The sequence below is a fragment of the Natator depressus genome, chromosome 7 (genome assembly GCF_965152275.1).
Source record: "Natator depressus isolate rNatDep1 chromosome 7, rNatDep2.hap1, whole genome shotgun sequence".
In the NCBI taxonomy this organism is placed as follows: Eukaryota; Metazoa; Chordata; order Testudines; family Cheloniidae; genus Natator; species Natator depressus.
In genome coordinates this window covers 67,898,666-67,924,729 of record NC_134240.1, presented here as the reverse complement: position 1 = coordinate 67,924,729, position 26,064 = coordinate 67,898,666, and the positions used below count along the sequence as shown (strand labels likewise).

Here is a 26,064-nt window from a genome sequence, read left to right as displayed (position 1 = left end):
AGTTACCTCTGAGCCTGTTTTCCCTGCCAGCTTGGGACTCCAGAACCCTGCCTTGCTGAGCCAGACATGCTAGCCTGCTGCAACACAGATCCAGGTCTGGTCCACACACCCAAAGCTGCAGACTTTAACCAAAAACTGTTCAGCAGGTCACCTATCTCCAGCACCCAGACACTCAGTTCCCAATGGGATCCAAACCCCAAATAAATCCATTTTACTCTGTATAAGTTTTATACGGAGTAAACTCATAAATTGTCCACCCTCTATAACGTTGATAGAGAGATATGCACAGCTGTTTGCTACCCCAGGTATTAATCACTTACTCTGGGTTTACTAATAAACAAAAGTGATTTTCTTAAGTATAAAAAGTAGGATTTAAGTGGTTTCAAATAATAACAGACAGAACAAAGTAAGTCACCAAGCAAAATAAAGCAAAAACACGCAAATATAAGCCTAATACATTAAGAAACTGTTTATAGGTAAAATCTCACCCTCAGAGATGTTCCAATAAGCTTCTTTCACAGACTAGATTCCTTCCTAGTCTGGGCCCAATGCTTTCCCCCTGGTACTGTCCTAGTTAGTTCCAGAAGACATCTTAGGTGGAAACTAGGGGTGTTCTCATGACTGGCAGCCCCTTTTGTTCTGTCGCACCCCCTTTTATAGCTTTGGCACAAGGTGAGAATCTTTTGCCTCTCTGGGTTCCTACCACTCCTTCTAAATGGAAAAGCACCAGGTTTAAGATGGATTCCAGTATCAGGTGACATGTTCACATGTCCTGTGAGACCGCAGCCTCCATTCTTCCAGGGCTGGCCTGCACGTACCCAGGAAGGTTTGCAAGTAAACAGAGCCATTTACAACCATTGTTCTAGTCAATGGGAGCCATCAAGATTCTAAACCACCATTAATGGTCCACACTTTGCATGATTACAATAGGACCTCAGAATTATACTTCATATTTCTGGCTTCAGATACAAGAACGATACCTACATACAAATAGGATGAATACACTCAGTAGATTATAAGCTTTGTAATGATACCTTACAAGAGACCTTTTACATAAAGCATATTCCAGTTTCATCATATTCACACTCATAAGCATATTTCCATAAAACATTATGGAGTGCAACATCACAGGTTCCTTGTACGGAAAGGTGGCAATCTGAAAATGAGTGGGCATCAACCATCTCACAGCATTTGGAATATCCCCAGTTTTAATCAGCTCAGTACACTGATCAGTGTTCCATGATTATTTTATTGGACCATAGTTTTTCACATACAGTAGACAGCTGTGTGTTTTACATTACTGATACAGCACAATGTCCAAAATGTAGGGCTACTGTAAATTGATATAATTAACAATATGTAAAGCTGTATGTACATTTGTACTAAGTGACAAATAACCAAAAGGGCAGGTAGATTAATATTCACAAATTATTAACCGTTTTTCTGCACAGGATCTGTCATTCCACTTGCCACTTGAATGCACTTCTACACAGTCCTCTATTCCTTCAGAATTATTTGGTTCGTTAGATGCCCAGTTTGAGTATCCTAATGCTTCACCATTTAGATGCTTAAATGTGCCTTCTGTCTGTATGCCATTTATTCCAAGAAATGGCATTTTTTTATGCCTAGCTGCTATTTGTTGGATGGCGCTGTTCTCTGCAGAATTCCTTGGAGAAGCAAGCAGGCCACCAGCTTGGGAACACGCAGCTTTTGAAGTCTCAAAGTTGCCTTCGGAGCCCTCAGTTTTGAATATTTTTTCACCGACAGTCATGCCATTTGGGAAAAGCAGAACTAGGAAGACACATTAGCACAGTACAGCCATGTTACTTTCATCACACTATAATGGGGAAGCTGCTTCTGGGAGCCTACATAGGAAAAGAGGGCTCTTTTGTGACTAACCCTAATGTCAGAACTCTGCATAAAATTGCACAGCTATTTTTGCTGATGCGTTCTGATGCCAGGGCAGCTGAGTCCTATTAGCTCCAAACCAGGAGTTTAAAAAGGGTTTAATCTTTTATTGAGAGACCTAGCTGCAGGGACTAAGGGGTCTGGAGGGGGAAACCCTTGAAACAGACACACACAGGAGTAATCTTACAGTTGATGTTGTATTATTGTTATTTAAGGACTGGATAGTGACTTTCGGCACAGCTCTGAAGGAGGGTGTGTATGTATGGTGAACTATCCAGGAGCAGTCCTGAGATGCACTGGGATTCCGAGTCACCCCTCCTCCCCCGTTTCCTCCTTATTCCTGGGGTGTAGTAATTTACTGCTGGGCTATACCACCAATAAATCACTATTCATGCTACACTGGTGCAGTTAGTCTGGCCAACAAGAAGGGTGGAATGAAGACAAGGTTCTCTTCCTGCCCATCTGCTCCAAGCAAGAAGTAAGCAGGTGAGTGGCCTCCCTTGAGCAAGTGTATAGTGAGTTACAGTCCTGTCCCAAATTAATAATAAAGGTGAATCCCAGAAATGGGGTAAGTTTGGCACACACACGGATGCTAGAGGTTGTGTACAGCTAGATAACATGAGCAAACACTGCAGCAGTACTATTGTAAGCTGTAGTTTTTTTGGAATAGAAGTGTAGCACTTATTCATAAGGTTACACACATCGAGAGGGGTAGGGCATAGGGAGAAGCCTGCGGCCATATTACTTTCAGTTCAGTTTGCATTAGCGCATGTCCTTATATGTTATTAAGAGCCTGCTCCTGCTGAAGCCAATGGTAGCTTTGCCACTGACTTTGATGGGAGCAGAATCAGGACCCATCTGCTGTAAAGATCACAGAACAATTATCTCCCGCTCTTCTTTTTGGCCACATGACAGCTAAACTGACATATTGGATACAGCATGGATTCTATACAAATAACACTTTTGTAGTCTAAGAACCACTTAAGATTGGGACTTAGCACCTGATCCATTAGTTATCCCCCATGTACAGAAATGTAAGAATAGGCTTGAAGGGATTAGATTTTTCTTGGTAAATGTCAATAAATGTCAATTTCACCATACACACATAAGCTGACAAAAAATATTTCCTTAGACGATAATAGAAATGTATGGATAGTCAAAGTAAGAAAAATGCTGCTTGTGAACTTATTAGAGTTTGATTTAAGGATATTTACTTTGCATATTTTGACATGTGATGTTGATAGTTTTTGTTTTAATGATTAAAATGCTGTAAATTTTTGAATCTCAACATCTACTGCCATTAAATAATTATTGTCTGACCCCCATAATTTCCTACACTGTGAAAATTTAAATAGATAAAAACAGAAAATATGCTTAAAACCCATAATTTTTTACAACTCTGAACATTTAAATCAATAACAATAAAAGTGCTTAAAAATAAACATTAATATCTGTCAAAATTATATTAAAATGAATTCTGTCAAGCCTACTTAAGAATAATCTCATTCGTTAAACGCAATAGGACTCCACTTATGTTTAACTACACATGTCGGAGTGACTGTTTGCAGGAGTGGACCATATTTCCCTATGCATCAGAACGGAATTCCTTTACAAAAGCGTCAAACAAGTAGATGGAAGGTTCAAAGTATCAATGACTAAAGACCGGCTTCAACCAGAACCCTTTTGAACTTCGAGGGAGTTCAGATCTGAAGCTGGATCTAAACATCACTTCTCTGGTTGGACCCATTTGTCAGTGATTGGAAAACATGCCACTTCACCCTGTTTACCTTTCTGGGCTTTCCTGACAGTAGCTTGCAAGGCCTTCAGTTGTGCTTCCAACTCCCTCACTTGAGTTTTAAGACGATCGAGTTCTGAGCGATAACATAATTGCGTTACTCATACTGTCTCATTACAACAAAGACAATTTTTGAAAATTATGAATTTAAAAAAAAGGCAAGATCCCAGTGAAACCATCTCTCAGACCTGTAATAAATCACTGGTAGAACATTATCAAGGCATTGCTTTGCATTTCTGAGTTTCTTTACAAGGTACTATGAAGCCACAGCTCTACTCTGAGTGAAAGGGAAACTACCCTCAGGTTGCAATTCTCAATAACACCCACAGCAACGCTGGCTTTTAACTTTTAATCATAAAAACTTACAATTAGAAAAAAATGCATCACTTTTTCAGTTTTAATAATACATGAGTCTAGTGATGGGCAAACCCTCGAGCTCCACCTATCTGTATTACTGTAGTGTCCATCCTGCCCCATAAGAGGCTTCCCTTGGAAGTTCAAGTTTATCAAACTCCATCCCTCAAGTGACCCTCCAAGGCCTACCTAGCTCATTTCTTAGCCTTGCAAATCTTCTGGACTGCCCCATTCCCACACCTCTAAGGGCTTCTTTTCCTTTGGAAATTGACTGAAATAGCTATAGCAGAATAATTATTGTTGTCACGTGTGACAAAGTTCCTCCTCTGCCTTGGTGGGTCCTGTGCTTATTGGCAGATATGCTCACCTCAGAGATGCATGGCAGCCCTCAGTTTGGCCACTTTTGCTAGTGGCTCAAACCTGCCGTTCACTCAGCTAGCCTCATCACTGGCCAGCATGGGGAAGGGTAGGAGAACAATCCCTGCAGTCTCTGCTGACTCACCTAGTGGGTCGGGGGATAGGCCAGGGACCTTCCCCTCTGGTGGGACCCAGAGTCCAGGTCACCACCTCTTGTCTTAAAGAGGGAATTGAGGGGGATAGGTGAACCCGGGCCCACCATCTACTCTGGGTTCCAGCCCAGGGCCCTGTGGATTGCAACTGTCTATAGTGTCTCTTGTAACAGCTGCGTGATAGCTACAACTCCCTGGGCTACTTCCCCATGGCCTCCTCTCAACACCTTCTTTATCCTCACCACAGGACCTTCCTCCTGATGTCTGGTAATGCTTGTACTCCTCAGTCCTCCAGCAGTACACCTACTCACTCTCAGCTTCTTGTGCCTCTTGCTCCCAGCTCCCCACATGCGCCTTACTAACTGAAGTGAGGTCCTTTTTAAAACCAGGTGCCCTGATTAGCCTGCCTGTCCTAATTGATTCTGGCAGCTTCTTAATTGGCTCCAGGTGTCCTTATTAGCCTGCCTTAATTGGTTCCAGCAACTTCCTGATTGTTCTGGAACAGCCCATTATCTTACTCAGGGAAAAGGGACCTGCTTAAGCTGGGGCTAATATATCTACCTTCTATCACTCTTCTGTAGTCATCTGGCCTGACCCTGTCACATGACACAAAATAATTATTCCACTTATAGCTGTGCTGGTCAATTTCATCTTGTAGAGAAACCTCAAAGTGTTTCTGCTCCTTCATACAGAAATGACAAACCTCTCCTAACACAATTTGTAAAGTTTTTGCACAAACCAGTCATAATACAAAAAGGCGACTGTCTATTCTAGTTAGACCATTCTTCATGTATGCTGCCATTATCTCAATGAAAGACTGTTCTGCTTACCTTGGCCTCCACTGAGGCCTGTTGGTTCTCTTTCACCTACTGAACCTTTCTCGCCTTTTGACCCGGAGGGTCCAGCTTTTCCTGGGAGACCCTGTGTCCCTCTCAACCCTGTCAACCAAGGTGTTGAGGGAAAAAGAAAGACCAAAATACAGCAAGTGAGTAACTTAATTTTTCAGCCTTGTCATAGTTTGAAATTGCTGCCATAGCTGCAGATGGGCACAAACTATAATACCCAGAAGTATACCCTATATTATAGGAAGTTCAGATCCTGATGATGATCCAAAGTTCAAGACTTGATCCAGTTACCCTAATAGACTCAAATTAGAAAGCCAGATCTGAACCCCTGCAAACGGTTTCGAAGTTTGTATCTGGCCTGAGCATGTTTCTTAATAAAAATATTAATACCTGTGTTTCACTAAAATTCCAGAAATGCTTCTAAGTGTGTCCAGATGTGGGTCAAATGTTCAGTAGGTGTAAAGCAGCAGAGTTCTGCTGATTTTTGAATTTCTCGAGAAGATCATTGATTTCAATGGCATTATCCTGATTTATACCAGCTGAAGATCTGACACAAAATGTTTCTGTACAGTCCATTAATGTGCAATATATGCATGGACACATGATTAACCTGGCAAATCTATACCCAGGTACATTATTTTACCTGTGTAAGTACCATTGACTTCAGACTCCTCCCTTTTGACTTCAGTGAGATGATTACCATGACAAAGGAGCACTCCCTTGAGTAAGTGTTTGCAGGATCAGGCTCTGCATTTCTGGAGCCTGAAAATTCCACATGGCTGTCAGGAAGGAAGTGCCTTATTGACAGGACTTTGGACTTATTCAGTGGAATTCACCTCACAGTGAAGATGGAATTATAAGGTTCTTATAACTTTCTATATGTGCAACACAACAGTTGTGCTTGCATAGCTAGTTGGAAATGCAGGGAAAGGTTTATAGGGGAAAGTAACAATTGCTGCCCACGTGATGAAAATCATGTAACCTTTGAACCCTATTGCTAAGAGTAGAAGAGATTGGTTTCTGCACTAAATAATGTCCTCTTTAATGCTTAAAGCATCGCTATGTTTTACTGTGTGATCTCACAAATTTAACTATTTTACAGGATTTCAGTGTGACCTGAGCTTATTGAAAGAAAGTCTGGGATGGGGACAATCACTCTGTTCATAGTAGTGCTGATAAACAGGGTCATATGATTGTAACATGTAATTAGTTGAATGCTAGTTTCTTTAGTAGGAAGGAAAACTTTTTTCCCTAGGACTCTTCTGGCTAAGTGTAGCCCTGAGAAATTAGTATTGTTATACCTAGCTCTCCCTTTTCTCCTTTTGGACCTTCCTTCCCATCTCTGCCTGGTAAACCATTGCTCCCAGGGATTCCACAGGGAATGAACGTGCACGTATTTACTTTCTCTGCACATGTGCATTGACTGGAGCTGTAGGCCCTTACCAATGACATTCCCAGGAGGAGGATGTGAAAAGCATGAAAATGCATAGCTCAAGGGCTTGACCTGGGAACAATAATGGGAAAATTAAACACAATGTGAAGAGCACGGCATATTTAACCACCCCCTTTGCTGAGAACAGAGAGGGAGTAAGGAGCCCAGAGACCATAGGAATTAGGGACCTGGAGCTTACACAGCTGTCCTCTGCTCCCGCCTGTCTTCGTGTAGCAAAATACAGTAAATTGTGCAGCATCATAACATCACCTCAGTTCAGTGCTTCATTTCTGATGGAAAACCACTGTGTAAAATAATATTATGGGAGCCTAATGTCCCATATAATTTGAGGACTGTTAACCAATGAGTCCATGAGGTTTGGACTAGGACACTGGGCTTGCTGTTTAGGGAAGCAGGCATGCAAGGGCACAGGAACGACAAGGGGAGCCAGGAGGGCAGGGTCTAGCTGGTCAGAATTCACTTAGCAGCCAGACTGTTGGACTAAAGGGGGAGCTGTGTCTCCATGCTGACTAGGCACAGACAAAGGTATGGCATGCCCATGGGCAGGCGGAGGACAAGATGGCCTGGGCAGAGGAGCTGCACAGCTGGACCAAGCTCAGATAAGGCCCAGAAAAGAAGCTGCTCTCCCTGCACCCTAGTTTTTTCCCTTGTTCACAGTGCCCTGCCTCTAGCCTTGACGAGGAGGAGGAAGAGAAGTAGTGCAGCTGAATAAACAGTCCTGCAAGAGAGCAAGAAAAGGAACATTGGCATTTTTCCATCATCCACTGTAGGCTGCCTGGAAAGCCAAATAACTGTCCATTATATAGTTTATAGATGGGATGTTTATTGAGATGGGTAAAACTGGGAATGGGTTTTGATTTTGCCAATGCCCTTTCAGTCAAGATTTAGATTTTCAAAACAAAAACAAGGGTTGGTTCAATTTGGGTTCAATTTACTCATTTACCTACCTCATCGGGATAGGCATGAGGGCTCCTGCCTCATACTGAGAATGAGGGGTGATCAGCAGGTTATCTCAAGTGCTTATATATGAATGCACAAAGCCTTGGAAACAAGCAGGGAGAACTGGAGGTCCTGGTGATGTCAGGGAATTATGACGTGATTGGAATAACAGAGACTTGGTGGGATAACTCACATGACTGGAGTACTGTCATGGATGGTTATAAACTGTTCAGGAAGGACAGGCAGGGTAGAAAAGGTGGGGCAGTAGCACTGTATGTAAGGGAGCAGTATGACTGCTCAGAGCTCCGGTACGAAACTGCAGAAAAACCTGAGTGTCTCTGGATTAAGTTTAGAAGTGTGAGTAACAAGAGTGATGTAGTGGTGGGAGTCTGCTATAGACCACCGGACCAGGGGGATGAGGTGGATGAGGCTTTCTTCCAGCAACTCGCAGAAGCTACTAGATCGCACGCCCTGGTTCTCATGGGTGACTTTAATTTTCCTGATATTTGCTGGGAGAGCAATACAGCTGTGCATAGACAATCCAGGAAGTTTTTGGAAAGCATAGGGGACAATTTCCTGGTGCAAGTGCTAGACGAGCCAACTGGGGGGGAGCTTTTCTTGACCTGCTGCTCACAAACAGGGAAGAATTAGTGGGGGAAGCAAAAGTGGATGGGAATCTGGGAGGCAGTGACCATGAGATGGTCAAGTTCAGGATCCTGACACAGGGAAGAAAGGTAAGCAGCAGGATACGGACCCTGGACTTCAGGAAAGCAGACTTTGACTCCCTCAGGGAGCGGATGGGTAGGATCCCCTGGGGGACTAACATGAAGGGGAAAGGAGTCCAGGAGAGCTGGCTGTATTTCAAGGAATCCCTGTTGAGGTTACAGGGACAAACCATCCCGATGAGTCGAAAGAATAGTAAATATGGCAGGCGACCAGCTTGGCTTAATGGTGAAATCCTAGCGGATCTTAAACATAAAAAAGAAGCTTACAAGAAGTGGAAGGTTGGACATATGACCAGGGAAGAGTATAAAAATATTGCTCGGGCATGTAGGAATGAAATCAGGAGGGCCAAATCGCACCTCGAGCTGCAGCTAGCAAGAGATGTCAAGAGTAACAAGAAGGGTTTCTTCAGGTATGTTGGCAACAAGAAGAAAGCCAAGGAAAGTGTGGGCCCCTTACTGAATGAGGGAGGCAACCTAGTGACAGAGGATGTGGAAAAAGCTAATGTACTCAATGCTTTTTTTGCCTCTGTCTTCACTAACAAGGACAGCTCCCAGACTGCTGCTCTGGGCATCGCAACATGGGGAGTAGATGGCCAGCCCTCTGTGGAGAAAGAGGTGGTTAGGGACTATTTAGAAAAGCTGGACGTGCACAAGTCCATGGGGCCGGACGAGTTGCATCCGAGAGTGCTAAAGGAATTGGCGGCTGTGATTGCAGAGCCATTGGCCATTATCTTTGAAAACTCGTGGCGAATGGGGGAAGCCCCGGATGACTGGAAAAAGGCTAATGTAGTGCCAATCTTTAAAAAAGGGAAGGAGGAGGATCCTGGGAACTACAGGCCAGTCAGCCTCACCTCAGTCCCCGGAAAAATCATGGAGCAGGTCCTCAAGGAATCGATCCTGAAGCACTTACATGAGAGGAAAGTGATCAGGAACAGTCAGCATGGATTCACCAAGGGAAGGTCATGCCTGACTAATCTAATCGCCTTCTATGATGAGATTACTGATTCTGTGGATGAAGGGAAAGCAGTGGATGTATTGTTTCTTGACTTTAGCAAAGCTTTTGACACGGTCTCCCACAGTATTCTTGTCAGCAAGTTAAAGAAGTATGGGCTGGATGAATGGACTATAAGGTGGGTAGAAAGTTGGCTAGATTGTCGGGCTCAACGGGTAGTGATCAATGGCTCCATGTCTAGTTGGCAGCCGGTGTCAAGTGGAGTGCCCCAGGGGTCGGTCCTGGGGCCGGTTTTGTTCAATATCTTCATAAATGATCTGGAGGATGGTGTGGATTGCACTCTCAGCAAATTTGCGGATGATACTAAACTGGGAGGAGTGGTAGATACGCTGGAGGGCAGAGATAGGATACAGAGGGACCTGGACAAATTGGAGGATTGGGCCAAAAGAAACCTGATGAGGTTCAATAAGGATAAGTGCAGGGTCCTGCACTTAGGACGGAAGAACCCAATGCACAGCTACAGACTAGGGACCGAATGGCTAGGCAGCAGTTCTGCAGAAAAGGACCTAGGGGTGACAGTGGACGAGAAGCTGGATATGAGTCAGCAGTGTGCCCTTGTTGCCAAGAAGGCCAATGGCATTTTGGGATGTATAAGTAGGGGCATAGCGAGCAGATCGAGGGACGTGATCGTTCCCCTCTATTCGACATTGGTGAGGCCTCATCTGGAGTACTGTGTCCAGTTTTGGGCCCCACACTACAAGAAGGATGTGGATAAATTGGAGAGAGTCCAGCGAAGGGCAACAAAAATGATTAGGGGTCTGGAACACATGACATATGAGGAGAGGCTGAGGGAACTGGGATTGTTTAGTCTGCAGAAGAGAAGAATGAGGGGGGATTTGATAGCTGCTTTCAACTACCTGAGAGGTGGTTCCAGAGAGGATGGTTCTAGACTATTCTCAGTGGTAGAAGATGACAGGACAAGGAGTAATGGTCTCAAGTTGCAGTGGGGGAGGTTTAGGTTGGATATTAGGAAAAACTTTTTCACTAGGAGGGTGGTGAAACACTGGAATGCGTTACCTAGGGAGGTGGTAGAATCTCCTTCCTTGGAAGTTTTTAAGGTCAGGCTTGACAAAGCCTTGGCTGGGATGATTTGATTGGGGATTGGTCCTGCTTTGAGCAGGGGGTTGGACTAGATGACCTCCTGAGGTCCCTTCCAACCCTGATATTCTATGATTCTATGATTCTATGATTCTATTCATGTTAAGGCCTGAGTAAATCCTGCCCATTGAAAAACCCGCATGAGGCAGCTGATGGAGTGAAAAATCTCTCTCCGGTTCTCTATGGTGCGTTCCTCTCAAATTGTTTTTTTTTTGGGGGGGGGGTGTAAACAGGCTGTGGGTCCAGCCTCAAAGCCTCGTGGAAACTTGGGAGTTGTGTAGGAAGCCAGAGTCATCCATTGTAGTCCATAAATAGTTCCAGGGTTTTGGCTCATATCTATATTTCATGTATATTGACACAACTGTAAAAGCAAGAAGTACCTCTACTGAAGATACACCAGTGTGAGAAGAGTATCAGGCCCGGTTTTTCTATTTAGACTTCTGAGGTAGGGGATAATTGTTTTACAATGGTGTGTCAAATTTACTGTAATAATAAGGGGAAAACACAAAAGAAAAGTCCAGAGTTTTCCCCACACTGACACTTGAATTATTTTATTATTTGATCTGCTGGTGAAGCTGAAGGGGGAAAGGCCCCTCCAATGTACATTTTTGTGTTTGGTAAAGAAACAGATTCTAGTTTCAAGTAATAGTGCCGAGGAGCTGTCATAGAAAGAATTTAAAGGATGATGGAAAATCTATGGGTATTTTAAACTTTTGCATACGTAAGCTGCACTTATATTTTCTTTTAAGGGAGGGGACACAATAGCATTTTATTTTGAATGCACTGAAGTTAACTATTTCACCTCTCTGTACTGAAACCAAAAGCACTAGAATAATTATTGCTTAATGTTTGACTTGTTTTTCTATTAAACATTTTTTTTTATCTCAGAGAAGTTGGCAAATCTCATTACTGACCCACCATGAAATGTTTCACAAGACTTTGCAAGCACCTTACATGCCCAGGAATGATGAAATGATATTATCAGCTTTCACCTAAAAATGTAGCACCGTCATCACAAAGGTCCCTAAAGCACTTTATAAAACCTACAGACTAGATAGACGGCAATCACTTCACCCACCAATGAAATGAAAGCACCTGTGGGGTAACACTATAAAACAGTTTACGTAAGATACCACATTCTTCTCTTACTTCTGTTTGAGACACACAAAAATATGCTAAGCTTGTAGGAATCCACTTACCTTGCTAAATAAAAAGTCCAACTGGTGTCTCAGGTTCCATCCTATTTTAGCAGGCTACTCCCAGCCCTTCCTAGCTAGAGCAACTCCCCTGGTGGCCGGGTCTTCTGTGCTTTTTTCACTCTCTGCAGTCTCTGTACAGCTTCCTATGCATTCCCCTTACTCAGCAGCTTCTTGCTGCTGTTTCTACCCAGTTAGTTCTACTAACCCCGGCTCTATCCCAAGTGTTGCAGGCAGGGCTAACTGGACAGGGGCTAGCCAGCTCCAATTCTTCGGCCTTTAAAGGGGTAGGCCACCCTGTCACACTGATGATCTACCCTTCCCTTACAAAAATCTCAGGACATAATTCTCAGGCAGCTGGCACTCATGACTACCATTGTGAAAAAAAGTTGCCAGTAATGGGCATGTGGCTGTCTATTCCAATTGCAAAAGTTTCAACCTTGGAACAACTGAGTGCTGTTTACTTTCCGCAACCTTTTGATCTTGGATTATGTTTGATGTCCTGGGTAAAAATAAATCAAATAAAAAGTAAGGCTTGGCTAGGCTAGTTTGGAATGTTGGAAAGGATAGTTCTAAGGTAGAAGGGAATGTGTCAGTTTTGACTTGGGTAATGTATAGATCTGAATTTGGTATGTACTGGTAGAAGCAGCTTGAGTAGGAAGAGTGTCCCAGGCAGGTTACAATTCAATGTGGCAGTCTCTAGTCATCTCTTCTTCCAAGAATCAATGCACCACCTGGCTCCAGCAGGAAATTAAATGCAAAATTTAATTTCCAGATACAAACAAATCCACCAATAAGAACTCGTGTTAGTGGTCATTTATCAGTGAGATGAGACCAAAATGGGATAGTTTAAGATATGAGGTACTTTCAAGAAAACTTCTCTTTTAAATAAAGATTCTACAAACAATACAAATATCCAGTGTGTGGACCACCAATATATCTAGGCTTCAATCAAAAACAGGAAAAGAAAAAAAGGGGGGAGAAGTGTGGGCAGAAGAGAAAACACCTTTATAATGTCATAAAATATGGTAAGGGAGGAAAAAAGCCTTGCTAAAAAAATCCTTACTGCAAACATCAAATAGGAATCACTGCTGATGTTAATGCTGAAACAGATTTTGTACATACACAACTGAAAAATTAAATATTAAAGACTAAATTCTGACATCCTTACACTGAGTATTACGTTACTGTGCAAACAGCCCTGTCTCCTCAGTAGGCTACTTGTGGTGTAAGGTATCATCAGACTGAAGAAGGGTTTCAGAAACTGGCCCTAATTTTCAAAGTACACTTTTTGCAGCATCCCTCTTTCTTTTCCTCCTCTTTCCTCTTTCAGTTCCCAACAACAAGTGTACTGTAAAAATAATAGTAAAAATAAATCTTAAACCCATTAAAGGAGATGTGGATGGAAAATAGTTTTCATGCCCTGTGAGCATTTTCAAGATTTCAGCACTCATTCCCTTCCGGAAAGGGGACAAAAAAATCAAACTATCTAAAATTTTCAAAAACCAACAATCCAAAAAATGTGCAGATCAGGTCAATTGAAATGTTTCATTTTGAGAATTTCAGCTATTTTGTTTTGATTTGGGTCTTTCAAAATGTTTTAACTTTGGTTAGGATACATTTACTAAAATTTCAAAAAGAAAGTTTCAAATTTTAAAAATGGTTCAAAAATGGCACATTTTGACAATTTCAAAACTTTTTTCCAATACATTTTTGAGTCGGGAGACCTGTCAAAACCAACCCTGTTTTGCAAACACAGTTTTGGTTTTGAGGAACTAACATTTTCTGATTAAAAAAAAAGCATTTAATTGGAAAATTCCCAATAAAGTTCTAATTAAAAGGGATTTGCCTGCCCATATCAATTTGTGCAGCATGTCTCCACCAGCACCATCCGGGTAGGTGAAATAATTTCCCCCAGTTAATTTTATGTATATTCTGATGGCTGATACAGAAATGGACCATTCTTTGCCTAGCAGCTCAGGATAGAGTTTTTACTGTATGTAACTTTTCATGTCTTTTAACTACAATATTTTTAAAAATGATTATTATTCCTTCTACTATAAGCATAATTATGATGGATGCAGCTTCATCTGTCAAGAATTTCTATTTTAAATAGAGAAGAGGTAACCAGTGGGAACATGGGCCCTATCTCTAAGATGAGGACTTATGGAGATACTGACATCTGAATAACCACTTTAGTCAGGAAAGAAAATCAACCTTTAAGGTGTGGAAACTAATTTGGGCTGAGACATTATAAGCTATTTACCTATTAATTGAGTCAGCTTCAGCAAAGGCATCACAGAATTCTAGGTGCACCTTTTTGCATTGCAGCATACATTTGTGAGACACATGGGCCTATTCAAATATGCAAAACCAGAGTCTCAGACAATGATGTACAGCTGGATGTTGCGACAGCAAAAGGCAATCCAGTCTCTTTGCCTTGGAAAAAGGAGTACAGTCTGTTTCCAAAGTAGGTGCAACCATTATTTTTTTTGTAAAATGCTACCTCTACAGTCAATATGGTAATGTAGGTTAATGTCTTCATTTCACAGAAACTCAAGCAGATATTAGGGGGAGTCTTTCAGGCAGAGGAAAAGTTATTGGAGGTCAGATATTTCTGTGATGGGGCCATGTAAGTAGAGCTGGGTGAAATTTTTTCAGTGAAGAGTAAAGTAGCTGAAGAATTAATTTTGTGGGGCACCAAGACTATTGGCAAATTCTGGTCAAACAGGTGCCTCAACTACTCCTCATTCTTTTTTCAAACCTAGGTTTTACTTAGACACACACACACACACACACACACACACACACACACACGTATATTTATATTGTGACAAAGTTCCTCCTCTACCTTGGTGGGTCTTGCACATATTGGCGGATTTGCTCGCCTTGGAGCTTCACGGCCACCCTTAGTTTGGCCGTTTTCATGAACCCACAGTCCAGGTCAACTCCTCCTGTGTCTGACCAGGAGTTGGGAGGTTTGAGGGGAACCCGCCCTCTACTCCGGATTGCAGCCCAGTGCCCTGTGGAATGCAGCTGTCTAGTGTGCCTCCTGGAACAGCTGTGCGACAGCTACAACTTCCTGGGCTACTTCCCCATGGCCTCCTCCCAACACCTTCTTTATCCTCACCATAGGATCTTCCTCCTGGTGTCTGATAATGCTTGTACACCTCACTCCTCCAACAGTCCGCGTTCTCACTCTCAGCTCCTTACACGCACACCACAAACTGAAGTGAGCTCCTTTTTAAACCCAGGTGCCCTGATTAGCCTGCCTTGATTCCAGCAGCTTCTTGATGGGCTGCAGGTGTTCTAATCAGCCTGTCTGTCTTAATTGTCTCCAGAAGGTTCCTGATTGTTCTGGAACCTTCCCTGTTACCTTACCCAGGGAAAAGGGACCTACTCAACCTGGGGTTAATATATCTGCCTTCTATTACTCTCCTGTAGCCATCTGGCCCGACCCTGTCACTTTATATATATATATAACCCCCCCAAAATTAAGTAAAATGTATTCATTTAGTTTCAGGGGGTTTTCTTTTAACTGAAACAAAATGTTTTTGGTTTTGCATATTGGTGAGGGAAAAAAGAAAAAAAATCAGACTGAGTTAAGCTCCTAACCAAAAATCAATTATTTGCTCAGCTTTATATTTAAGCACCTCCTCTTTTCATACCAGTTATTTTGTTTTGTTAAGATTTTCTCTATTTCTAATAAAACTGATTTTATTGAAGATCCTTGGGGCCTGAGACTGTTTGGGAAAATTCATGCAGTTCGTCACCTAATTCCATTTAAACTCTTCATACCTGGAGGTACAGTGCATTTAATACTTCACTAGCAAAAAATGCAGGCAATGAGCAGCAGTATAAAAATTCAGCATCTTATATTCCGACAGATCACTATGCAGTCCAATGAACAACCAGTCCAAATTTTGACAGAAATATAGGTACTCAATTGATCCTAAGAAGAAATGCATGGAACCTTTTAAAGTAAAATGTAAGCTCTTTAGGACCTTGTCTTCCTGTGGGTTTGTACAACACCTAGCATAACTGAACTCTGTTCCAGCTTGAGGCCTCTAGGGGACAGCAACAGAAATAAGAAGTGTTAACCGTGCAAGCAAATGCACTGTCAAACATGATTATGTGGTGTGCAAGTGACCTCTTATGACTGATCAGGACAATGTCAAGTCTGTCTTGAATTCCCTTTGGATTTTGTAGAAGACTATTCCATCAATTTACCCTTCTTGCAGGACTTTCATCCACTCATTTGGATTTTATCCAACATGCTTTCTACTTGAACTGAAATTGTTTAGCACAAAAAGCGGAATTTGACAATTTGTCTTAAAAACTGATATACCATAAATCTGCAAAGCCCCCTGTAAAGTGTTTGCAAAAAGAAAAGGAGTACTTGTGGCACCTTAGAGACTAACAAATTTATTTGAGCATAAGCTTTTGTGAGCTACAGCTCGCTTTATCAGATGCATGCAGTGGAAAATACAGGAGGGAGATTTTATATACACAGAGAACATGAAACAATGGGTGTTACCATACACACTATAATGAGAGTGATCAGGTAAGATGAGCTATTACCAGCAGGAGAGAAAAAAAATCACAACCTTTTGTAGTGATAATCAAGGTGGGCCATTTCCAGCAGTTGACAAGAACATGTGAGGAACAGTGGGGGGGGGGAATAAACATGGGGAAATAGTTTTACTTTGTGTAATGACACATCCACTCCCAGTCTTTATTCAAGCCTAAGTTAATGGTCTCCAGTTTGCAAATTAATTCCAATTCAGCAGTCTCTCATTGGAATCTGTTTTTGAAGTTTTGTTGTTGAAGAATTGCCACTTTTAGGTCTGTTGAGTGACCAGAGAGATTGAAGTGTTCTCCTACTGGTTTTTGAATGTTATGATTCCTGATATCAGATTTGTGTCCATTTATTCTTTTGCATAGGGACTGTCTGGTTTGGCCAATGTACATGGCAGAGGGGCATTGCTGGCACATGATGGCATATATCACACTGGTAGATGTGCAGGTGAATGAGCCTCTGATAGTGTGGCTGATGTGATTAGGCCCTATGATGGTATCCCCTGAATAGATATGTGGACACAGTTGGCAATGGGCTTTGTTGCAAGGATAGGTTCCTGGGTTAGTGTTTTTGTTGTGTGGTGTTGCTTATGCTTATGCTCAAATAAATTTGTTAGTCTTTAAGGTGCCACGAGTACTCCTTTTCTTTTTGCAGATACAGACTAACAAGGCTGCTACTCTGAAACCTGTAAAGTGTTTGTTATTTGATTCTAATGCACACTAATGCCACAGCATGTGTCACTTCCATCGAGTGAAGTGAATGGAACATCACAGTTGGTTTAAAATTGACACACATTTGTCTCAGACTGTCAAAAGTGCTGTCACAGCCACTGGTCATGGATACGTTTTGACCAAACAATTCTGCCATTTGGAAACATTATAACTAGAAAATAAAGAGAACTCCATGTTAGGCCTCTTGCTAAGGATGGTTTTGTGAAGTCAACAGATTTATAGGGCCTAGTGGCAGAAATCAAAGAATCATAACAGTGTTGGACTGAAAGGGACCTCAATAGATCATCTCGTTCAGTCCCCTGCACTCAAGGCAGGAGTAAGTAATAACTAGATCATTCCTGACAGGTGTTTGTCTAACTTGTTCTTAAAAACCTCCAATGCTGGAGATTCTACAACCTCCCTAGGCAATTTGTCCCAGTGCTTAACTACCCTGACAGTTGGAAGTTTTTCCTAATGTCCAACCCAAACCCCCACTGCTGCCATTTAAGCCCACTGATTCACTTCCTATCCTCAGAGGTTAATGAGAATAATTTCACACCCTCCTCCGTGTAAGTACATTTTATGTACTTCAAAACTGTTATGTCCCTCCTTAGTCTTCTCATCTCCAGACTAAACAAACCCAAGTTTTTCTATCTTTCCTCATAGGTCACGTTTTCTAGACCTTTAACCATTTTTGTTGCTCTCCTCTGGACTCTTTCCAATCTGTCCACATCTTTTCTGAAATGTGGAGCCCAGAACTGGACACAATATCCCAGATGAGGCCTTATCAGTGCAGAGTAGGGCAGAAGAATTACTTTTCATGTCTTGCTTACAACAGTCCTGCTAATACATCCCAGAATGACTTTTGCTTTTTTTGCAATGGTGTTACACTGTTGATTCATATTTAGTTTGCAGTCCATTATAACCTCCAGATCCCTGTTTGCAGTACTCCTTTCTAGGCAGTCATTTCCCATTTTCTATGTGTGCATTGCTAGTTCCTTCTTAAGTGGAGTAATTTGCACTGTCCTTATTGAATTTCATTCTATTTACTTCAGAGGCTCCAGATCATTTTGAATTTTAATCCTATGCTCCAAAGCACTTGCAACCCCTCCCAGCTTGGTATCATCCACAAATTTTATAAGTGTACTTTCTATGCCATTACCTAAATCATTTACGAAGTTATTGAACAGAACCAGACCCAGGACCGATCTCTGTGGAACCCCACTCGATATGCCCTTCCAACTTCAGTTTAACTTATCGGTTAACTTGTTGGTAAATTGTACAGTCAAGGGCTTGACCACACTTTGGTTCATTGTGAAATGTATTAAAGATATCAAATAACCAGTTTCAGTCAGGTTTATTGCTAAAAGCCAATAATAATATAGTACAGGGAAAAGGTTCAATATGACACCAGTCTCTGGGAAGTTGTCTCATGCAGCATTGTTACATTCACCTTACACAGAATGTGTGCTCCCAAAGTTACACTCCTAAAGCTATCCTTTTTATACCCATCCTGTTTACAAGTAAAAATGTACTGTGTGCATCATCTGAAACTAGATTTAAGCAATCAGCTTTCTACCTTGTTTTTTCTAGTACCATGGTGTACTCCTATCTCTTTGTTCTGAACACACATGCTTTCCAGGTAGCAAGGGACATGAAGACACTTTCTTGGTTTGTACCAGGGTAGAACAATCATATATTGTGTCCTTTTATTTTGGGACATTATAGCACTGGCCTGTGAGAGTTTTGCCATAGCAACCTACCTGTTGCTATTGTAAAACACCCATATGTCCCGATCCTGATAGTTTTCCTATCTGCTTACGCCAAAGCTTACTTCAGCTAATGCAAAGTGTTATGGGATACTTGACATAGCTGAACAGAGTTGTGGAGACAGTCTAATACATTCAGATAATATAACTTCCCAACATTTATATTAATGTTATGCCTAACATATATGTATTGACTAACAAACTCCATTGACTTCAATGGAGCTACACCAATTTACACCAGCTGATGATCTGAACCATGGAGCCAGCACTAAATTAGAGTGATCCTTATAGCTATATACTAAAATACAGACTAGCAGCCCACTTTGAAGCCCACAGATACCATCCCTAAGGGTTGATCCTATTCCCTCTGAAAATATTCCAAAAGAGGCATTTTCCATGAGAAGCAAAGACTCTGGAATTCACTCCCCACATCTTGGCCTAAATTAGTTTTGATCTGTTGACCTTCTGGGTATGCTACAAAGTCCAGTTTTTTTTTTACAGGCTGGAGGCAGCACAGTCCACTCTGTTATAACCAGGTTTCAGAGTAGCAGCCGTGTTAGTCTGTATCTACAAAAAGAACAGGAGGACTTGTGGCACCTTAGAGACTAACACATTTATTTGAGCATAAGCTTTCGTGGGCTAAAACCCACTTCATCGGATGCATGCGGTGGAAAATACAGTAGGAAGATTTTATATACACAGAGAACATGAAACAATGGGTGTTACCATATACACTATAACGAGAATGATCAGTTAAGGTGAGCTATTACCAGCAGGAGAGAAAAACAACAACAACCTTTTGTAGTGATAATCAAGATGGACCATTTCCAGCAGTTGAACGTGTGAGGAACAGTAGGGGGTAAAAATAAACATGGGGAAATAGTTTTACTTTGTGTAATGACACGTCCATAACCAGAAGACCACTCCACTTCCTCTCATGTGTGAGATTTTTTGCTGTGCCTCTAGGGCTACATCTACACTACAAGCCAGGGTGATTCCCAGCTCGTGTAGGCATACTGTGTGGTGCCTCTCATCTCACTGGAAGAAGAGCTCTGTGTAGCTTGAAAGCTTGTTTCTTTCACCAACAGAAGTTGGTCCAATGAAAGCTATTACCTCACCCAGCTTGTCTCTCTGTACACTGAGAGAATCTCTCACTAGACCCTTTTTCCCCCACATGGGACTCACTTGAGCCTACTTGTGGATATGGGGAGAAAGTGGTCCAAAATTCATTATAGCACAGCTCCAGGGGAAGCCTATTAAATCCCTTTCCCCAACAAGAAAACCTATGACTCTACATACCTGACAGTCCACTGTCTCCCATTTTTCCTTTTTCGCCTACTGAAACTTTATATCCTTTGGCCCAGGAGAACCAGTTTTCCCTCTAGGGCCCAGTAAACCTGAGCTTTCTTGTAACTCTATTGTTAGATCAAGTGAAACAGATATGAAAAGAACATGTTAATCTGCAGTTAGTTTTCTAATTTTGTATGTAAAATAATTGGCATTTTCACATGACCTTTTTGTCAGAGTTTTACCAGTGTTGATTAATCAAGCCTTGCTACCCTCTTTGAACTAAGTAGTGTTATACCCATTTGGCAAATGAAGTAAGTGACACCTGGAGGGTATGTCTACCCTGCAATTAGACACCCGTGGCTTGCCTGTGCCAGCTCACTTGGGCTCATGGGACTCAAGCTAAGGGGCTGTTTATTTGAGGTATAGACATTCAGGCTTCAGCCTAAGCTCTTGGACCCTCCCACCTTGCAGGTCCTAGAATCCGGACTCCAGCCCACATGCCTACTCAGCAATTAAATAGCCCTTTAGCCCGAGTCCTGCGAGCCCGAGTCAGCTGGCATGGACCAGCTGCGGGTTTTTAATTGCAGTGTAGATATAGCCAGAAAGGTCAACCAGATTGACCCAGGTCACTTAATTAAACTGTGACAGGGCTAGATATAGAACCCAGGCTTCCTGACTCCCAGTACGTTGCTCCAATAAATGGATAACCATGCCCTCACATATTTTTATTTATCTGAACATGGGGCTGAGGTCCAGGAATCCCTGAGTTCTTAAAAAAGCTCTATTGGAAGCTAGCTGCTGATCTTTGACAAATCACATCTTCCACAAGTTGTGTCCCCTTCGCTCCATTTGTGAAATACAGATAACACCTACCTATTCCAGAGGTATACCTGCAGAATTGATTAATATTTGTAAAGCACTTTGAAAATATAAAGCACTATATACATGTCAAGTATAATAATTATGATGGTGCCACATACGGACTTTGCCGTTTGCTTGTTGATACTCTTTATGAATAACAATTGCATAGAAAAAGAATGCTTATAATTATAAGTGGGCAGGAAATGGTTTTCCTGCCCTGTGTAAATTTTTGAGATTGACATTGTTTCCCGAAGCAAGATGAAAAATGGGATGAAATCTCAAAAATTTTCAAAAACGGATAATTGGAAAAATATTTTCAATTTGGTTCATCAAAATATTTGTGTCAGTAATTTTGAAACTTCTTTACATTTTGGCTTTTTTTAATTTTTGTAAAAATCATTTTAGTATAATTTACTCTAATTTGAAAACAAAGTTGTTGTTTTGTTTTCTTTGCAAAAAGTGACACTTTCCTGTTCAAATAAGTTGAAACATCCTGTTTTGACAATTTTGAAGCATTTTTTTCTAAAAATTTTCTGAGTTGGGAGATCCCTCGAAACTGATCTTGTTTCACAAACAGGACCAGTTTCTTCAAATCTACATTTTTTATGAAAAAAGTTTTGTTGAAAAATTCCAGATCAGCTCTACTTAAAATGCTCGATGTAACTCTACCATTTGATACCTGGTAAATGTCAATGATAATATCAGAGTACTTATGAAAGCTAAACTCTTTTATCAAAGTTAGGCAATTCAGCTTGGACATGAATAATTCTGACTTCATATAGAGATTGCAGGTAAACAAAAACATACATAATTTAAGAGCATCCTGTAGTGTGAATACAGTTGGGGGTGGTGAAACTGGTTTAGATAAACTAAGAATATAGCTATTCAATTTAAACAAGCATTAATGTTTAGGAAAATTAGTTTAGTTTAACTTTCTAGGAATGTTTATTTTTGCACTCCTATCCCCTATGGACGTGTCTAAGACGGGGAAACTAACCAGCATAGGAATAGTAGAATAATTATTTTAGAATGAAGTCACTTTTATTCTGGAATAGTGCCCACTGGCATGACTATAGTGGTTTAATTATTCACTAAAACAATACTGGTCAATTGGTTATATGGGTAAGAATAGAAAGCACTGATGTTCTGTCACAGTTACTCAGTAGTTTTCAAGCTGGTCAGCACTAAGAATTGCCAGAATGTCATTAGAGAGACAGTATTTCCAAGGGCTGATGACTGATTTCTAGGGCAAAAGTCATTGGTTATGCTTCAGATAAGTATACAGACTTTAGCTTTTTATTTAACTAAATGGAATTTTTGACCTTTTCAACATGTGCACTTCATTTACATACTATGGACCAAATTCTCAGCTGGTATAAATGGGTACAGCTCCACTGAAATCAACAGAGCTGTGGCAATTTACAGCAGCAGAGACACTATCAAATTAGAAGCAATATTTGTAATGCACAACTCAAGCTTGCCTATATCACTTATCTTTGTCTCCTTTGTCTCCCTTTGCACCTACTGAACATTTGTCACCTTTTGGCCCAGTGGAGCTTGTGATTCCTGATGGACACAGCAAATGTGTGATTCCTTGTAGCCCTAATGGGTGAGAAAGGGAAATAGACAAACAAAACCCTAACATTTTATTTTCCTGTGTTCGTTATTATATTACATATCTACTGATGGGAATAAATCTGGGCTTTTCTATTTGATTGATTATAGACTCTAAGACTGAGCGATGAATGAGTGACTGAGTAATAAAGGGAGACTTGAGGAGCATGCATAATTTGAAATCTAGCACCAACATGTAATAGTAAATTTCAGAGGGACATTTCTGATTGCTTTCTGGAGCAGAGCCGTTCCCTGTCAGACTATTCCATCAAAACCAGATGGTTCAAATGGAACTTGAATAATTCCCACACCACATAGAAAATTGACATTATACACGTCCAACTGCAGAATATCCCACAATGATCTATTTCTGAATACAGCACTATTAAACTGGAAGCAATCACTGATATATGCAATGCAGCCTAATGAAACCACTTACCCTCTCTCCTTTTTTCACCTAGTGAAGTTTTATCCCCTTTGGCCCAGAAGGACAGGTATTCTCTGGGTCACCCTTCAAACCTGGGACACCTTGCAGTCCTGATCAAATAGAACAGATTAAAAGGGTGTAAGTAAATGTTCCTATATTTTATTATTTTGATATCCCTATTGTCACTGCTTGGACAGAACAGATTTTTTTAAAAAACAACAACATGTGACTGGTTACCACTTTTAATGCTGACAAGAAACTAAGATGCTGAGAATTGCTAAATGTGATAACACATGATCACTTTTCAATTCAATTTATCAGGAAAAGCTCTTTCTGGTACAAAAGTCTTTACTCTCTCATTTTTCCAATGCAAAGGGGTTCAGGTAGCAATCAGATAATTATGACAAAGTTAACATTTCATTTAAAATCTTTTTTAAAAAGTCATCATGCGATAAAATATTAGAAGCTACAAACAGGAAAGCCCTGTTTGGTAGAACACACATGAAATATCTGCAATTAAACAATATGAAACTCATTTGGTATCATATCTAAAAATGAACGCACAACTCAGACCAGGCTCAATGAGAAGTTTATTACATTTCCTGGGTTAGTATTGAGTAAACATGTCCTAGTCTTATTTATGGTTTAGCATGAAAACCATGTGAAATTTGCAGCTTTGCTGAAAACACTGGTTGAAATTTAACGTAATAACTTGATTGATGAGAATTTTTGTGGCTCAAGACTGGATAAAATCTTCATCTGAATTTATGTTAAACTAAACCACTGATCTTTATTCAGTTCTACTATTGGGCTCAAACTAAGCCCTGCACCCAAACTTCATGGTTTAGGCTCATCTCCACTATGAGGACATTTATTCTATTTCCTGGGGCAGCATAGGAGTGTTCCATTACAGTATATTTGCTAGGGCTTTCTCCAGGATATTTATGACATTGGATTTCAACCACAGCCCTTGGGAGATTATTCCATGCTCTGCTACAGCACAACTCACTGGTAGGGATTTTTTTCTTGATATGCAGCCTAAATTTTCTTTCTTTCAGTTATAATCCCAATAGTGTTGCTTATAAAACATCTAGGCATCCTTAGTTACTTAGGTACTTTAAGGACCATCTTTAAGGAATCATTTAGCTGGGGTAAATATCATATTTGGTTTTTAAATCTTTTATAAGTATTATTATTTGTATAATAATAGTCCCTAGCAGCCCTAGTGATGGACCAAGGGTTAGTAGCTAGTGATATTATTAACCTTCCCAACCAAAATAATCGTGGTACTTACCTCTATGTCCAATATATCCTTATTCTCCTGGTCAGCCTCTCTCTCCTGTTGGTCCAGCAGGGCCCATCTCTCCTGGGGGACCTTGTGATCCCTTTAATCCTGGTCATCCTCGTGTTTGATTATATGAAAAACAAATTTAAAAAAAGACAAAAAGGTGAGTGAACTACAAAAGATTTGTAGATGAATAGGAGGAGGTTTGATCAGTTAGGGCCAAATTCTATTTGCAGTTCTATTCTGACAATTCACCTGGGAATTCCAGGGTGTAAATCAGGTAAGAACTTGGCCCTTGAAATCTAATAATAAAATATAAAGTCTGACGTGTTCCCATGGTAATGATCAGCTCATTATTGACTGAGTGATTTAATTAAGATTAAAAGAATTCTTACAACAAACAGGAAAACATTTTGAAAAGGATGAGAGGTTCTACAATGCATTACCCATCCCAGAGGCATACAGTTCTGTAGGGTAACAGGCTTCGTTTTCACATTTTAAACAATACTGTCAGCTTAATCTACGCCTTTTAGTAATTACCAACAAGAATTTAAGACCCTTCAGAGTTTACATGGTTTATTATTATAAGCAGTTATGAACCTTTTTGTACATGTTTTGCAGAGCTACATGGTTTGTGATAAGCATCCTTTTAAAGAGGTGTGGTTAAAAAAATTATCAATCTGCCATCTGTGTGAACAGTAAGTACACCTGATGAAGTAAATAGTTCTATACCTTGGTCTCCCTTTTCCCCTTTAGGGCCTTTCTTGCCATCTCTTCCTGATAATCCATTCTGAGCAGGTCCGCATACAAACAATGTACATGCAGTCAGATCCCATTGTTGGACAACGTGGCTTGGATCTGTGATGAATGCTGTCATCAAGGATACTTACATAACTAAATGCTCAAACTTGGAAGCAGCAGCACTGTTCTAGTTTCCAACCTGTGAAGACTCATAGACACAGTTACCCTAAGAGCATTTTGAATTCATGTAATCTATTTATGCGGCATACTGTAAACTGATTCTTTAAAGAAATGATAAACGCCTACATTCTGCATTATTTGTACTGGTTTGCAGTTATTTTACATAAAACATTGGGGCTCAGGGAAGACACTTTATTAAATCCTGAAAAGATCTTAATAAAACTTTTTTTTTTTTGAGTTTATCCTGTGTTAAATTATTCAGCATGCAAAACCCAGAGTAGCGGAATTTAAGTCCCATCGTGCCATCCACTATTTAAGTTTTTGCAAACTCTTGGGCCCTGATCCTGTTTCTTGTTCCATGTGGACAGGGACCTATGTGGTTCCCCTTCCGCAGTCAATGGGGTTCCAGACAGGTGCAGGGGTCCTTTCGTGTAGGATACATTTGCGGGAGCAGGCCACAATTCTTAAGATTTAAGTGAGCAACTGTTTTTTAAGAAAGTGAATTGGGTTGAGCCCTGCTCAGGTGCACTGCGTGTGCTGAGAAGTGGGTACACAGGCTGGACAGGATTGCTGTCCTTGTAATCCAGGACACAACTGTAGTCCTGGTCACACAAATGTTGGTGTGGGCAGGGGCCAGGGTGCAGGAAAAGGAGAGAGTAATGCTTCTCTCCCCCATATCAACCAGCAGAGAGGGCCTTGCTGAGCACCTGTTGCACCCTGTCTAAAGGTAGCTCAGTCCCCTTGTGCTCCTGCATCAATTGTCTGCTGAGGCAT

The 26,064-nt window shown here is 41.0% G+C and overlaps 1 protein-coding gene across 1 annotated transcript; it reads right to left on the bottom strand.

Annotated features, from left to right (window-relative positions):
* Positions 1-1,414: 1,414 nt before the first annotated feature.
* Positions 1,415-25,323, bottom strand: LOC141991331 (pulmonary surfactant-associated protein D-like). The gene is given in 5 exon segments (XM_074959635.1): positions 1,415-1,791; positions 3,696-3,779; positions 5,397-5,504; positions 25,102-25,278; positions 25,281-25,323. Coding segments are annotated over 5 exon segments (789 nt in total).
* Positions 25,324-26,064: the final 741 nt, after the last annotated feature.